General features: G+C 42.5%; 1 protein-coding gene across 1 annotated transcript in view; it reads right to left on the bottom strand.

Moving 5' to 3' along the window:
* Nucleotides 1–12,317, bottom strand: part of CCDC175 (coiled-coil domain containing 175) — a 55,814-nt gene extending 43,497 nt beyond the window's left edge. Inside the window, exons 1-4 of the mRNA XM_059686031.1 lie at nucleotides 12,152–12,317; nucleotides 10,079–10,164; nucleotides 6,457–6,568; nucleotides 3,063–3,198 (exon numbers count right to left, since the gene is read on the bottom strand). Of these exons, the coding sequence (XP_059542014.1) occupies nucleotides 3,063–3,198; nucleotides 6,457–6,568; nucleotides 10,079–10,164; nucleotides 12,152–12,305 (488 nt within the window). The 5' untranslated portion in view covers nucleotides 12,306–12,317. The remainder of the gene's footprint in view (nucleotides 1–3,062; nucleotides 3,199–6,456; nucleotides 6,569–10,078; nucleotides 10,165–12,151) is intronic.
* Between the last annotated feature and the right edge of the window lie 2,226 nt (nucleotides 12,318–14,543).

The following is a 14,543-nucleotide window of genomic DNA, read 5'->3' as shown; positions in this document are numbered from 1 at the left end:
CTGAACCTGTCTGCAAGGTCCCCTTTCCTCTGACTTCCCAGTGAGCCGAAGCAGCCCAGCCGAGGCTCTCCTGTTGCTGCTTCTATGCTAAGCCCTTACTTCACTGTCCCCAGCTTTTTTTTTTTTTGTCCCCAGCTTTGATAAACGTACCCTCATAGTCACCTGGACTTGTGCTGTGAAATCTTTCCTGCACAAAGTCAGAAACCCACACACTACCGGCCAGCCCTAGGCCAGCCCTGGGGGTCTCCTCAGGGCCAGGTCCCTGTCTGATAACATTTCTATATTTTCCTTTTTAAAAAGCTCCTGCAATGTACACACTTTTTTTCCCAGTCCCCAGGGCTAAACATTTTAGTTCAGGTGGTTGTGTGCAAAGGTTCAGGAAAATGGAAACGGATTGTTGGTCAGTTCGATTTCCAGAGGTCAACTCCACCACGTAAATTCAATAAACAGAAGCGCAGGCTAGAGGGAGTCAAATCCTGGGTGCTTTGTGGTCTAGTAGAGGAAGCCTTCTAAGAATGAATCGACCTAGGGATCGAGTAGCCTCAGGGAGACTGAGCAAAACAAGTCAAATGAAAAACCCTAAGTGGGAGCACTGGGGCGGGCTGAGAAGCGAGCCTTCAGAAACCGTAGGGGACCTGCAGCCTGAGGAAAGCACACCAAAGAGCTTGCAGGGATCCAGCTTGCGAGAACTGTCCAGGAGAGGGCCACCTTCTTTGAAAAATGGGCGCAATGCACAATTGTAGCTTGATGATACCTCATCATCAAGCCACCCACGTTATGTTTGTAATTTGCCTTACCATAAGGATGTCTCTACAGCAGTGATTCCCAAAATGTGGTCAGGACCTCCCAGCAGCGGCAACATTACTTGGGAACTTGTCAGACATTCCAGTTCTCACCCTCACCTCCACCAAGTCAGAAGTTCAGGGGGTGGATGTCCCCAGCAATTTGCGTTTTCACAAGAACCCCAGGAGATTCTGATGCACCATGAAGTCTGAGAGTCACTGGTCTGTAGGGAGGTGATGGTGCTGGCCAGCTGATACGAGTATTGCAGCTTGGAAATGGACAGTCTAGTCTACACGGCAGTCTCCGGCAATTGTGGCTGGCACACACCACGTACAAATCTGCACTGTGAAGCCCCAACAGGGGTTGGAGAATGAGTATTTCTCAAACTTATGTGATGATGAACTTCCTTTTTCATGGAGCGTCTCCCGGAACAGGTGTTCTGAGAGCCTATTTCTGGAGGAGTCTCTGGGCCTTGAGGTCTCCACCTTATTCCTTGTGCTTTGAAATCGTGTGCACCAAGCAATCCTCGGATTATTTTAGCTTCCCAAGAGGATTTTCCTGCTACGATGAGGGCTCTTTGAAAACTTCTCATTTTGACAAATTGATCTTCTAGTATTTACAATTAGCCTTGCAAATTTGCTCACAGCACTGAGTTGCTCTTCAGAGTTTTAGTTTTGCTTTTTCCCTCCCAGAATATCTCTCTTCCTCCATGAGATGGGTAAATCAAGACTTGTAATTCCCATTTAACAGATGGAGAAAATGGAACCCCCAGGGGTGAAGTGCTAGCAACACAGCCAGGAATAAAGGAAAGAGACTAACAGGTGTCAGATCCTCTCTTGGGAACATAATCCAGTCTTAGATTATGACTGACTATCTTCAAGGAACTAAACTAGCTACCATCTATCTGGCTTGATGCTATATTTACACCCAGCAAGCTTTCTTCCTTTGGTGGGTGAAATTTGTAAATTTAATTTTACTAAAATGGAAACCATGTGCCTCTGTCTGTGGAGGCGGTGTGCAAAGCACTGTGGGATTTACACACAGCAGCTGCTGCAAAGAAGCTGGGTCAGAGGACAAAGCCCTTAGGACGGGGTGGGCAACCCCTGGCACGCATGCCAAATGCGGCACACCAGTAACTTTTGCTGGCATGCGAAACCCTCTCTTATAATCTTCCATTTACAATTTTTGTGAACATTTGAACGACTTAAATGTTAAATTACAAGGAACTGGCAAGACACTTGATGTTATCTTTGGTTACATAAAGGCTTTTGAAAAGAAACTGGAAGTCATTAAGAGGGATGTGGATGGTGAGAGATTTCGATATATCCCAAACCTCAAGAGGCACATCAAAGACCTCCCAAAAGATGACAGAACAGACTGTCAAAGCCTTCAAAAGCTGTTTCTAAACATCATCAAGTCAACTATTGAGCAGTTCTCAAGATTTGCGAAATTCAGAGAACTGGAAGAGACAGCAAAATTCATGAGGTTTCCAGACAGCATGAAACTGGAGGAACTAAACTTACAAATATTTTCATGGATAGACATGGCTGACTTTGAAATGCAGTTGATTGAATTTCAGAGTAGCTCAATTTGGAAGCAGAAATTTATTGACTTTAGAGTTGACTTAGAAAACATTGAAAAAAAGCGATTAGAGACAGGAGTACCAGAGAGAAGTGTCGAAAACGAACTATTGAGGGCTTGGAATGCCATTCCAGAGAATTTTTTCTGTTTAAAAAACTTTGCAACAGTGTTACTCTCCATGTTTTCATCCACATACACTTGTGAATCTTTGTTCTCAGTGATGAATTTTGTTAAGTCTTGTAATAGTAGCCTGATGGATGAAAGTAGTAGCTTGTGCATATCTCTGAAGGTCACGAAATATAAACCTGATGTAAAATCTGTCATCAGTGATGCAGCAGCAAAAGTCCCACTGATAATATCAAACGAAGTCATAAAGTTTTCTGTCGGACTATCAGTGTACATGTATACATTAAAAAATAAATGTACTTTTCATCATCATATACTGTGTTTTTGTCGCTCGAATGAATTTTATTATTTCTTCAAGGTTCTTCACATACGTACACTTTAGGAGATATCAAGTAGGCGTAACATGTTCTCAAAAAATTAGGGTTGGCACGCAGAAGAATTTTGAGTCAGAGATTTTGCTGGTTTTGGCACGCGCTCACTAAAAGGTTGCCCACCCCTGCCTTAGGACATTTTTCCCACTCCGGCCCCAGACCTCAACTCCCTCTGGTATTGAACAGAAGAGAAATACCTACCCCAGATCATTATTAGTATCTTTCAAATCAACCATTTTCCTCTTCAGAAACTCTATTTCCTTATTTAACCTTGCAACTTCCATCCGTAATTGTTTTATCTCAAGAAGGTTTAATTTGCGAGCAGCGACGACAAATTCTTAAAAGTAAGTGGAAATATTTACTGTTATTTGAGAAACAGCACAATTGTAGACACTAACTTTTCAAATCATGGACAAATTGCCTTTCTTTGAAATATTCTTTAAATTGTGTTTCTGTATCACAGCACCTCTTCTTTACCCCTTTGGACCCTCTCAATCTTATCTATCGATTATTTCTCTTATTATTTCAGTTGCTGCTATGGTGAACAGCTTTCTATGGGCTCTGAGCAACTTGAGACTGGTGTATCTGACTGCACCTGATGCCCGCTTTTTCCATCCACTCCTCACCTTCTGCCTGGCACTTCCCTGTTGCCTTTATCATGGGACTTCTTTAAATTTTAAAATATGCCTTTATTTATTTGAGAGAGAGAGGAAGAGAGAGACAGAAATATTAACGAGAGAGAAACATAGGCGGGCTGCCTCCTGCATGGGGATTGAGCCCGAAACCTGGGTATGTGTCCTGACTGAGAACTTCTCTAGATACCCACAGCCATGCATGTGGAACGCAAAGCGCAGAGGTGGAGCAAAACACTGGACCAGGGATCAACAGGAGCCTACCTAGTACCTGGATGGTCCTGAGAAGAGGTAACTGTCTTAGGGGCATGTTCTCCTACTTCAATAGTTGCATTTGACAACAGTCAACATCATATTGTACGGCATATTAGCTCTCCCTTCTCCCCACTTTGGTCTCTGTACCCTTCTCTCCTCCTTCTTGAATTGTATTGCCTAATAAAACATAGTGCAAAAGCCATTGCCTCTGGTTCTGTTGTCTAGGGAACTCAGTGTGTTAAAAACATATACTAATTATTCACCAGTAAATAACAAATCAGTGTAATCACGTGAGACTTCAGAAGACTATCTCAGTGCATGACAGACAGATGGTAACAATGCATGAATTTTGAATATGGCTGTTTAGCAAAGTCCCGGATGACCCATTTCTACACATACAATTTCCTAGAAATGAACTGCTATCTTCCCTGAGAGAGCTGGGTTATTTTTTCTAGGCTACTAGTTCAATTGTCCATTGTAGCAGGACTTCTCAAACTCTCTGTCTCAAATCTGCACATGCAACACCTGGGGATCTTGTTGAAATATAGGTTCTAATACAGCAGGTATGGGATGAGCATAGAGACTGCATTTTGTAACAGGCTCTCAGGTGATGCTGATGGTGCAGATCCAAGAACCATCTTTTGAGTAGCAAAGCTTGATTCATAAGGCCAATTAAAGTTACTTGGTTAAGCAGTCAGCATGTATCAAGGATCTTATAGGCTCATATGGTATTTTTTTCTTCTAAAATATTTTTTTCCTGATTATAAAAGTAACTCAACCTAGAAATAAAAAGCAACCAAAGAAAATAAAACAAAACACTCTTAATTCTGCCTTTGGTGAGGATTTCTCCCAAGCATGATTCTTCTCTGCATGTATAGTTGGTTGTATTTTCCCTGCCAACTTAGACTAACATTGTGCATGTTGTTTTATAACCAAATGTATCACTCAGGGTCCAATTAGGTCATAGGAATCTTATATAAGTTGATATAAAATTATTGATTATAACAGGATTAGAGGAATGAGGGAATGAATAAGAAAAAGTAAAGAGAACTCTAAAGAATTTAGGAGCAGCAGGCATAAGGAACAGCCACCATGCCCAGGGCTGAGACAGAGTGCCCTCGGAGAAGCAGCACCTCACACATGAGATCCAGACTTCACTGGAGGTGGCTGTGGCTCATTGCATGGCTCAGAGATGTTCATTAAATACTGGGCTGGCAATCTGACTTTGGAGGTGTTGGGGGAATCTGTCCAAGGGAGGTGCCATACTTTAGAACTCCCTGAAAACCACCCACGGGTGCTGGGGAAGCCGTGCATTGGTCACAATAGCCATTGGTGAACGGATGGATAAATATTATACATACACACACACTCCCTTATTTCCTCGGGAATATTGTTCAGTCTTAAAAAGGAATTCTGACACATGCTACAACATGGATAAACCTTTAAGGTATTATGCCAAGTGAAATAAAACAGTCACGAAAGGACAAATATTGTGTGATTCCACTTATATGAGGTACCTATAGTAGCCAAACTCATAGAAAACTGGTGATTTAGGCTAGTCAAGCTGCCTAATTTAGTTGGATAAATATCAATTTGGAATGGGCTGATCTATATATCTTTAGTCTATTTATAAACTAAATTATATAAATTTAATATATATATACCCAGTGCATGAAATTTGTGCACTGGGGGAGGGGGGAATGTCCCTCAGCCTAGCCTGCACCCTCTCCAATCTGTGACCCCTTGGGGAATCGGGCATCCCTGGCAGTCGGACATCCCTCACAATCTGGGACTGCTGGCTTCCAACCGCTCGCCTGCCTGCCTGATTGTCCCTAACTGCTTCTGCTTGCGAGCCTGATCACCCCCTAACCACTCCCCTGCCAGCCTGATCGATGCCTAACTGCTCCCCTGCTGGTCCGGTCGCCCCAAACTGCCCTACCCTGCCGGCCTGGTCACCCCTAACTGCCCTCCTGTGCTGGCCTGGTCGCTCCCAACTGCCCTCCCCTGCAGGCCATCTTGTGGCTGCCATCTTGTGATGACATGGGTGGGGCCATCTTTTTTTAAAAAATATATTTTATTGATTTTTTACAGAGAGGAAGGGAGAGGAATAGAGAGTTAGAAACATTGATGAGAGAGAAACATCAATCAGCTGCTTCCTGCACACCTCCTACTGGGGATGTGCCCGCAACCAAGGTACATGCTCTTGACCGGAATCAAACCTGGGACCTTTCAGTCCGCAGGCTGACGCTCTATCCACTGAGCCAAAGCAGTTAGGGCAGGGGGGTGGCCATCTTGGGATGCCATGGGGGCGGCCATCTTGTGCAAGGGTGTGACAGTCAATTTGCATATTACCTCTTTATTATATAGGATATGATTTCCACTTAAAATGCCGCTGTGTTTGTGTCTCACTGTGTTTGTGTCATGTACTCTTCTAGCTTATTTTGAGATGAAATACCTAAGCTAACCTTATTTAATAATAAATTAAACTCATCTTTTTACAAGGGCTTCATTCTATTTTCTTTTTTTAATGAAAAGTGTTTAATGTTGATATCATTGCAGGTGTCCCCCATCTCCCCCTTCTTTGCCCACCTATACCCCTCATCCCCCGGCCTCGGCCTTCATCACGGTGTCATCCATGTCCATGGAGAAAGCATATATGTTCTTTTGCGAATCCCTTCACCTTCTTTACCCAGTCACCCTCAAAATACCTTCGAGTTCTGTGTTAATGTGATCAGGAAGAGTTTCCAATAGAAAATATAGTCTACTGAGTTCCATGCTTTCAATTTCCAGATGTTCAATTGTAGCTCTTCTCATTTCTTCCTAAAGATTTAAATTACATATTAAAATAATAAAATTTATCTCTTAAACAATGCCCTATAAATGTTTTCAAAGGTCAAAATGTAATTTTCATTAAATACCTTCTGCTGCTATTTTTATTTGGAATAGAAAGTAGGAAACATAACTACAATCAGTTTTAAGGTGTCACTGTTAATTTATTTTTTTAACTTCCACTTATTTTCTCCTACTCAGAAATCATCTTTCCGTATGTGTGTTTCCTATTTGCAGTTTCAACCAATTTAAAGACTTCAACAAAAAGGGTAACATTGAGAAAGAAAACTAGTTAATTAAAATTAGAAAATGCCTATAAAAATATTCTTATGTATAAAGAGAACAACAGTTCTCTTTACATACCTACAAATCCAAACAAAAAGTCAGATAAGCCTGTTGTTATTATTATTAACTCATAATTTTTTTGGGGGGGGTGTTATCTGAAAAAGAATAAAAATCTGTTCATGGAACAATAGATGAAATCATCTTTTAAATAAATGGCTGCAATGGCTATAGGTATTTTATGACCTGAGAAATTACTATTATTTTTATTAATAATGAAAAGCAGGTTATATAATTGTATATATAGTATGATCAGGTTTCTTTAAAAAATAAAATTCAATACAGGCATCATCTATACCCTGAAAGTAGGAAGAACATTCATCAGGAGTTAACTGTGATTATTGTAGGGTGGTGGGATCATCATGGTTTTTACTTTCTTCCTTTTGCTTGTCTATTTTTTTTTCTGTTTTCCAGAGTAAACTTGTGTGCTTTTATAATAGCGAAAATGTGCTACTTTAAAAAATGGAAGGATTTATCTCTAAGAGATTTCACAGGTCAGGTATTAAATGGAGACATACTAGGTACTTTAATAAGCCACACTAAATACTTTGATCCCTTCAATCCCTAGAGAAAAACATAACTGAAAACAAAGCAGAGGAAGAGGTTTTCATGAGATCACAGTGCAGTACAACATGTGTAAACTCTAAAGAGTATGTATTCTACTAGTATATGCATATACTCTACATGTATTCAAATAAGTGTAATTATAAGGTATAATTCTATAGTATACATACACAACTATATATAACTAGAGGCCCATGTGCACAAAAATTTGTGCACTTGGGGGGGTCCCTCAGCCCGGCCTGTGCCCTCTCTCAGTCTGGAACGCCTCAGGGGCTGACCACCTGATGGCTTAGGCCCACTTCCCGGGGGGATAGGGCCTAAGCTGGCAGTCAGACATCCCTCTGGCAGCCCAGGAGCCCTCGGGGGATGTCCACTTGCCAGTGGGGAGCAGGCCTAAGCTGCAGTTGGACATCCTTAGCACTGCTGAGGAGGCGGGAGAGGCTCCCACCATCACCGCTGTACTGGCAGCCGTCAGCCTGGCTTATGGCTGAGCAGAGCTTCCCCTGTGGGAGCGCACTGACCACCAGGGGGCAGCTCCTGCATTGAGCGTCTGGCTCCTGGTGGTCAGTGTGTGTCATAGTGACCAGTCATTCCCAGTTGTTCTGCTGTTAGGGTCAGTTTGCATATTACCCTTTTATTATAAGGATAGAGGCCTGGTGCATGGGTGGGGGGCCTGGTACATGGGTGGGGGCCGGCTGGTTTGGCCTGAAGGGTGTCCCGGATCATAGTGGGGGATCCTGCTAGGGTACCTGGCCAGCCTGGGTGAGGAGCTGATGGCTGTTTGCAGGTTGGCCACAGCCCCTTCAGGGTGGGGGTCCCCACTGGGGTGCCTGGCTAGCCTGGGTGAGGGGCTGAGGGCCATTTGCAGGCTGGCCAAGCCCCCCAGCAGGGACCCTCACCCCAGGTGGATGTGGCCATCCTGGGTGAGGGGCTGATGGCTGTTTGTAGGCTGGCACAGCCCCCAGCCACCCAAGCTCTCAGTGGAGGCTGGCTGGAAGCAGGTATCTGGGATTTATTTATCTTCTACAGTATAATTGAAACTTTGTTGCCTTGAGTGGAGGCCACAGCCGGTCAGGGCAGGCAGGAAGGTTGGCTTTCTCCATCGCCGGGGCAACCAAGCCTCCTGCTTGCTCCATCTCCGTGGCTGCCGGCGCCATCTTGGTTGGGTTAATTGGCATATAGTTGCTCTGATTGGCTGGTGGGCATGGCTTGGGGCATATTGGAGGTGCAGTCAATATGCATGTTTCTCTTTTATTAGATTAGATACTAGAAGCCCAGTGCACAGATTCATGCACTAGTGGGGTCCTTCCCTGGGCTTGGTCTGTGAGGTCAGGCTGAAACCAGCTCTCCGATATCCCCTGAGTGGTCCTGGATTGCGAGCGGAAGCAGGCCAGGCCAAGGGACCCCACTGGTGCATGATCAGGGCTGGGGAGGGACTGTGGGAGGGCTCCAGGGCATGTCCGGCCCATTTCACCCAGTCCCAATCAGCTGGATCCCAGCAGCAAGCTAATCTACTGGTTGCAGCGTCTGCCCCCTGGTGATCAGTGCATGTCACAATGACTGGTCGAATGGTTGAACAAACAGTCGGACACTTAGCATATTAGGCTTTTATTACATAGGATGATTGTAAAGTAATGAGATTAACTTTTATCAGCAGTCTCTAGACCCAAACTCATTTACTTTACAGTCATATTTTTATATTTTTAGATATTTGATATGTAGTAGATTCTCATTCAATATTTTTAAATCAAATAAAGAGACCTCACTATTCTAACCCTTCTGGGGAAACATTGTAAATGTCACCAAGGACCAAAGAGAAAAGTTTGTGACTTCAATAGAAAATTATTTAAATCTTTGTGGGGTTGAATTAACATAACCAAAAGAATTTCTGTTCATTTATTTTCACTGAACAGCAAGGTCTACTTCAGGGAAATGGGTGCAAGAATTGCTTATATAGAACTGAGTTCATTGGTACCACACATGCAATTTATTTCAGAGGTTGTCTGTCTTAACCAATACTTACATATTGGTGTCCTAAGCATTTGCCCATTTGGCTCACCCCTTAACTGAGCTCTGTTATCACCAGTATTGCTTCTGTTTAGCGGGCTTGCCCTCATCCATAGCACAAGTCTTTTTTTTTTTTTTTTTTTTTTTTTTTTAAGGATGGGGAAACAGGGAGAGAGAGAACTAGAGAAACATCGGTGTGAGAGAAAAACATCAATGTGAGGCACATCAATTGATTGCGTCCCATATGCCCCAAGGGCAGAGATCAGACCTGCAACCCAGGTACCTGCCCTTGACCGGAATCAAACCCATGACCTTTCAGTCCACAGGCCGACACTCCAAACACTGAGCCAAACTGGCTAGGGCCATAGCACAGGTCTTAATTAAGTGCTCTGCATGGAAAATCAGGCAACAGTCCACCATTAAGCAACACTGGTTAAAATGCTTAGTAAATTAAGAGGAAAAAAATTTTATAAATCTTTTTTTATGTATCTATTGAAATACCTTGAACAGAGTTGGTGTTAAATTAAAGTCTGATGAAGAAATAAGTGGAAGATTGGGGGGAAAAAACTCTTATAGATAATACAATACCAATCTCCTGACAGCTATAGCAATGTCCTTAAGAAAGATGGTAGCTTCTTCGTTGCATTTAAAATAGTCACTTTGCAGTGATTGTTCTAAAAAAAAGGAGAAAATTAAGATCTCATATTTATCTGTTCAAATCCTATTTAACCCTTTAAGATCTAGCTCAAATGTTTACTCAGCTGGAAATTATATCTTCTATCTCTGAATTTCTGTAGTACTTTATATAAATCTCTTTTGTATTTGTTATTTTCTATTCCATTCTATTCTAATTTAGGGATATATTTTATTCTCCTTGAGTCCATCTTTGCATCTCATGGTGAAAAAGAGAATGTTTATAGCATAGGCAAGAAATTCAACAAACATTTATGAAAGATATAAATATAACAAGCCTATAATGTAGGTTTGTATAGGAATGTTTTCTTATATGTTAGTATTTTGCCCAAAAACACACATTTAATTAACTGTATAGCAATCTAAGTCAACTCTTGTAAACTTATGATGATTTCTATTTCACAGGTAAGAAATCTAAGACTTTGAGGTCATGTCATATGTTCAAGGTCACAGAGCCCATCACTGACAGAGTCTGGATTCAAATGTAAGTGCTGTGACTACAGGGTCCACGCCCTAAAGAGCTCTATTTACTTTCAGAAAAGTAAATAGCAATTTCTGCCCTCACTTCCAGGGAACTTGAATTCTCTTAATGAAATAAGCTCTCAAACCAAGTGAAAATCAGTTACAGAGTTTGCAAGCCAAGTGTGTGTTAGAGAGGGATGGGCATTGCCTCCTATTTCCTTTTCTTTCTTCTAAGGCAGTGGTTCTCAACCTTCCTAATGCCGCAACCCTTTAATACAGTTCCTCATGTTGTGGTGACCCCCAACCATAAAATTATTTCATTGCTACTTCATAACTGTAATTTTGCTACTGTTATGAATCGTAATGTAAATATCTGATATGCAGGATGTATTTTCATTGTTACAAATTGAACATAATTAAAGCATAGTGATTAACCACAAAAACAATATGTAATTATATATGTGTTTTCCGATGGTCTTAGGCGACCCCTGTGAAAGGGTCGTTTGACCCCCAAAGGGGTTGCGACTCACAGGTTGAGAACCGCTGTTCATAGGAATGAACGAACCCAAGAGCTTGATCCCACTTGCAAAGGAGTTGGAGAGCTACTACATATTTTATAACTCACACTAAGGACAAGAGGCTCAATTAAGTTTTTCTTCCTAAGAAAAACTTTCTGAAGGTTCAAAAATTAGCAGAAAAAATATTTGTGAGTGAATGGGTATGCTGATCTAGACGACCTAGGACAAACATGAAAATACTCCTCCAAAACTTGTAAGAATTGTGAAGTTAAATTCGTTCATCTAAGAAGGATAAAAGAAACTATCCCAAACCGAGTAACATTATGATAGATATCAGTAAAGTTATCTGGAAACAATGAGATTATTAGAGTAAAGCAAGGAGATGCTTTGTTGTTTGGTGTAAATGGTTTATGAGCTGAACACGACACCCTTCCTTGGACTGTCGCACCTTAAGCTTATGTAAGGTCAGGTTTAGCTTCTTAAATGAAGAAGTATTTTAACCTGGCCCCACCCAAGGTTATTATCTGTTTCACCTCCTTAACACCCCTCTCTAATATTCCTTGCCTAATATGACAAGAGCTTCTTAAACACTCCTGTAGTATTAGGCAAGGAGATGCTTTCTTGTTTGCCTGTTAAATTTTCCAGTTTGCCCTGGCACAATGTTGGAGTTAATTAACTTGTGAAGGGAAGTCACCAAGGGAAAAGGGAAAATTGAATGCACAATCTAATGCAGGTGGGCACAGCAGGTGCAGATAAATGGCAATGGCCTGGGAGTCCAGGATTTGTCAGCAGCTACTGGTGAGAGTTGGGCCAAGCCACTCCAGTGGCACGACAGCACGAGGGCTGAGCCCTGGGTCCCACCCTGGCGCCTCTCTCTAACCCTAGGACCTGAAAAGGCTCTGCTCAAGCCAGGGATGCACTGAAGGTTCCTGCTAAGCTTAGCGCCCCTTCTCCGAGGACTCCCTCCCAGCGCCCGCGGGCCTCTCACCCACAATAAAGAGCTGCTCCAGCGCTGCGGTCGCGACTACGGAGCCCAGGGTGGAGGGGAAGGTGCTTAAATCCAGGGAGGGGCCGGTGGAGACGGCGACCTGCTTCAGCTTTTCGCTGAACCCCAGCTCCGGAGACCAGGAGTGCAGCGCCATCTTGCTGCTCCTGTGCCGCCCACTTGACCGGAGGCAAGGACGCCCGCCCGTTGCCACGGGCAACGAGGTCGCCCACGCAGGCGCACCAGCTGTGGCCTTCCCGGCGGCGTCTCTAGCTACATTCACAATAATTAAGCTGTACCGGAAGGAACCCCTCTGGAGCGGTCCTTCTCTCCATGTCCCTTTCTTTAGTGCAGCCCTCGCACCTGTCTCGTGGGCCTTGGGAATCAATATGGATCGTCTTGAGCGCGGCTCTGTGCCAGGCACTCCTGGAGGAGCTTAGTTTTCACAGTGACTTTGTGAGGCAGGTTCTTTCACACACATGTGCTAATTTTAGATGAGCTTAGGTAGTTGCACACCTGCAAGGTATTTTGTGGTTTCACAAAATGTCCATTTTGTAACTGCTCCCATGACTTATTTGGTCTTTGTCATAACGCTCCAGGGAGATTTTTATGGTTATCCCGTTTTTCAGAACATCTTCCTGAGGTGAGAGATGCAGTAACCTTGGGGCTATCTGGCCCGGCCCTGAGGATTGGACAATGGCAAGGCAGTTTCCCGCCCCGGGTCTGCCAGAGCTGCCCTGTGACTGTGCAACCAGGGCAGGGAGTGGGGCTGGACAGCCAGGCACTGGGGCGTGGCTGCCGAGCATGGGGTGCAGGAGCCCAGCCTGAAATGGAGGCTGTGAATTTACCGTCGGGCCTTGAATTCTGAATTCAGGAGTTTGGGTTTTACTGCTGCAGGCAATGCTGCTCTGAATAGGAAGTTGAGAACAGATTAAGGGGCTCCCTGCTGGCAGCTGCTTGGTAAACAGTTTATTTCTGCCTCAGGTAACATTATGGTAGAGCAGAATATCCTTATCAATTACAGGCATTATGATTTTTTTCAAGGAACCATCTTGCAGAGTAACCAGAAATTAAATTGGGCCTGAAACAACCAACCCATATTTGGCATAAATGTCTTATTCATCTTTGTTATTAAGTGGCATCCTAAAAAGACAGCAGTGATCATTGTTAATGCTCACTTAGTATTTTTACAGACATTTCAAACACTCATGATCTTAAAGTAGCAATATTCTTATTTTTCTTATTTTTAATTTATTTAGTTCTTATTTTTACAAAATGTTTTAGATGATTCATCTGAAGATGATTCAGTAAAAATCACTGGTGTATTAAGCTCAACATTTGATTTAAAAATCTTTGCCTTTGCCCAGGCAGCATGGATCAGGGGTGGAACGAAGACCTATGAACAAGGAGGTCACAGTTCCATTCCCGGGTACCCAGGTTGAAGGTTCCATCCCCAGTGTGGGGCGTGCAGGAGGCAGCTGATCAATGAGTCTCTGTCACCTCTCTCCCTCTCCCTTCCTCTCTGAAATCAATAAAAATATATATTTAAAATTTTTTGCCTTCTTTTCTTTTTGTCTAGCTAAGGTTTTGTCATTTTTTAAAAATCAACTCAGTTTTATATATTTTCTATTGTTTTTCTATTCCTTATTTGAATTATTTTTGTTTTAATTTTTATTATTTCCTTCTGCTATCTTGGGATTTAGTTCATTATTCTTTTCTAGTTTCTTTAGGTGTACAGTTAGGCTGTTTATTTGATATATATATATTTATTTATTTATTTTAATTTAGGCATTTATCCCTATAAACTTTCCTTAATAACTACTTTTGCTATATCCTATATGTTTTTGTAATTTGTGTTTTTGTTTTCATTTGTCTTGAGGTATATCAGTTTTTTAATTTAAAAATATGTTTTCATTGATTTCAGAGAGGAAAGGAGAGGGAAAGGGAGAGATAGAAACATCAATGACGAGAGAGATTCATAGATTGGCTGCCTCCTGCAGGCCCCCCATTGGGGATCCAGCCTGCAACCTGGACAGGTGCTCTGACTGAGAACCGAACTGTGACCTCCTGGTTCATGGGTCCACCGACACTCAACCACTGAGCCACACTGGCCAGGCTTGAGGTATATTTTAAATTCCCTTTTAATTTTCTCTATGACCCAATAATTGTTTAAGAGTATTATTTATTTTCCACGTATTTGTGAATTTCCCCATTTTCTTGCTTTTACTCATTTCTGGTTTCATTCCATTGTGCTCAGAAAAGATACATGGTATAATGTCTATCTTTTCAAATTTGTTAGGACTTGTCTTGAGGCCTGACATGTGATCTGTCATAGAGACTGTTCTGTGTGTCCTTGAGAATGTGTATTCTTCTGTTGGGTGAAAAGTTCTGTATA

The sequence above is a fragment of the Myotis daubentonii genome, chromosome 1 (genome assembly GCF_963259705.1).
Source record: "Myotis daubentonii chromosome 1, mMyoDau2.1, whole genome shotgun sequence".
In the NCBI taxonomy this organism is placed as follows: Eukaryota; Metazoa; Chordata; class Mammalia; order Chiroptera; family Vespertilionidae; genus Myotis; species Myotis daubentonii.
This window is presented reverse-complemented; position numbering and strand designations above follow the sequence as displayed.